This window comes from Penaeus japonicus, unplaced genomic scaffold, assembly GCF_977035675.1.
Source record: "Penaeus japonicus unplaced genomic scaffold, GWHDUDI00000001_assembly GWHDUDI00000016, whole genome shotgun sequence".
Lineage (NCBI taxonomy): Eukaryota > Metazoa > Arthropoda > Malacostraca > Decapoda > Penaeidae > Penaeus > Penaeus japonicus.
The window spans coordinates 6,841,847-6,844,346 of record NW_028234418.1 but is presented as its reverse complement, the minus strand read 5'-3'; the positions used below and the strand labels follow the sequence as shown (position 1 = coordinate 6,844,346).

At 34.4% G+C, this 2,500-nt stretch overlaps 1 protein-coding gene across 1 annotated transcript in view; it reads right to left on the bottom strand.

The window, feature by feature from the left end:
- Nucleotides 1–108: 108 nt before the first annotated feature.
- Nucleotides 109–2,500, bottom strand: part of BHD (folliculin) — a 9,882-nt gene continuing 7,490 nt past the window's right edge. Inside the window, exons 11-12 of the mRNA XM_043021981.2 lie at nucleotides 1,667–1,804; nucleotides 109–1,299 (exon numbers count right to left, since the gene is read on the bottom strand). Coding sequence (XP_042877915.2) covers nucleotides 982–1,299; nucleotides 1,667–1,804 — 456 coding nt within the window. The 3' untranslated portion in view covers nucleotides 109–981. The remainder of the gene's footprint in view (nucleotides 1,300–1,666; nucleotides 1,805–2,500) is intronic.

Below are 2,500 nucleotides of genomic sequence, written 5' to 3'. Positions count from 1 at the left end.
TATAGTCTAGATTACAACATTATCCTTTTCACTCTTTTTAAATAAAAATTACTAATATTCTAAGATTTGTCCAGAAATAATTTAACAAATGTCCAAAGAAAGAGAAAATAAGAGCAACAATTTAATTATCAAAACACACTCAAATATTCATTTACAGTTGAACTTACTCTATTTTTATCACACTTTCACTGTCTTACTGTACCCAGCTTTAAGCTTCCTTTTTCTTACAATCAGCAATGACTAGAATAAAAGTATTTCCATTTACCATTATCACAGAATATCAAAATTAACTACAGCCTTATCACTAAACTGTATTGCAAAATGATCTAGAAATACTCAGTTTACAAAATCTCTCATATAACAAAACAAGTAGTTTTTAAAATCTTCCTTTCTTTTCAGGAAATGCTTGGTACAAAAAATTATCTGTACATACTCAAGAAAATATGTGATGGTCAACAATAATTTCTTCAATAATCAAATTTCTTAATTCTAGTGAATTACATAATGAACAGATTTCAATGTAACAACTCAGAAATTGTACAAATAATATCACTAGACAATTTGTTTCTAAATCTAAATAGAAAATCAGCCATATTCCTTATTATCTTTTTATCTTCACATTCATCTACTTAAAAAAAAAAAAAATCTGTACCCCCGTATTGTTTTTACTCAGTTTTTATTGAAGTGTTCTAATAAGAAAAACCTTTTGAAAAAGAAATGAAATTATGTATAATTATTGATGAAACTTGCATTACTCAATGTCACACAGTAAAAATATTTCAGTATAATTCAGCTCCCTCTACATCCAAGATTTCATCTAGTAATTTCATGAAGGAAAACTCTCCATTCCATAATCCCTATGCAAAAGAATATAATGAACAAATTCGTTATCACCATCACTCTTTCAAAATATATACAACACTCATGATTAGCACCAAATCTTAATATTGTAGTTCTCCTAAAAATCCCAGTTAGCCACTGTCAAGTCTGGAAATCTTTGGCCCAAAATTCCAGAAGAGGAACATCCCATTCTGCCGACCCTATTGCTGCAAGTAATTGATGCAGCTCGTCGTGGTGAGTCACTTCTGAGGGTCCCACACTGCCAGTTGTTCCCACCGGAGAGAGGCTGCGGAAGTTCAGTGATGTCCCTGTCTTCCCCTGTGTATGTAAAGGGCTGCGCAGGACTGGCAGGGCAGGTCCTTTACTCGGTGAGTGGATGACAGAGCCATGAGGAGGCATCCCCTCGCAGTGCTTTGAGGATGCAGCTCTCTTGTTCTGCACGTGGACCCACACCTTCACCTGGTATGGATGAGTTGCTGTTGTTGTAGCAATTATAATAATACCAATTATAACAGCAATGAAAATAATATAAATTATAAAAAAAAAACATTAATAATAATAATAACATATATAGAAATAATAACTTTTTTCATAAAAACTAAGCAAGGTAGGTAGGCCATGAAATTGAATCCTTAGTTACTAAGCACTTGTGAAGCCATTCATCTGCCATGAAAATAAATATTTAAATAAATACAACATAACTATAGTGGACAGCATATTTAAATTATACATGTACTTCCAGCATCAATGGGTTAAAATATATTAAAAGAAGAAAAGGAAAATATAATTTTAATCTCATCCCTGATTCTGTACCATAAAGACTTACCTTGTTGACCCACTCGTATATGATTGTTGTTAAGTATATCATCATGGCAGCTGGAGTCAGGGTGTTATTGGAGACAGCTGACTCTATTCGACTCAGAACCTGCGGAGGACGCTGGCACAGAATACCTTCTTTGGAAATCTGAACAGGAAGAGATATTGACACCTATAATATATAGTAATGACAGAGAGAGAGAGAGAAAGAGAGAGAGAGAGAGAGAGAGAGAGAGAGAGAGAGAGAGAGAGAGAGAGAGAGAGAGAGAGAGAGAGAGAGAGAGAGAGAGAGAGAGAGGAGAGAGAGAGAGAGAGAGAGAGAGAGAGAGAGAGAGAGAGAGAGAGAAAGAGAGAGAAAGAGAGAGAAAGAGAGAGAAAGAGAGAGAAAGAGAGAGAAAGAGAGAGAAAGAGGGAGAAAGAGGGAGAAAGAGGGAGAAAGAGGGAGAAAGAGGGAGAATGAGAGAGAAAGAGAGAGAAAGAGAGGGAGAGCTGAGTGAGTGTGAAAGAATATTAACCCCAAAAGGACAGCAAGGTTCAGTTTTATATGCACACATGGGATAGGGTAAAAAAGTCCCTGGAATTGTTATCAGTATCATATTAATATTTTCCCATGATTCAGTATACCAAAAACTTTCACTGTGGTTTAATAAGGAGTGAAGTAATTATGACTGTAAGTATTTATTTATCCTCACTGTAACAAAGTTTAATTCTGCATAACTTAAAGATGTCTAGATATTGAGGCAAATATTGTTTAACAGCTGCATGTATGCTGAATTTATATGAAATAAATACATATGTATGTCTGGATTAAGAGTAATACGATAATGAATTCTGAAGCAACAGA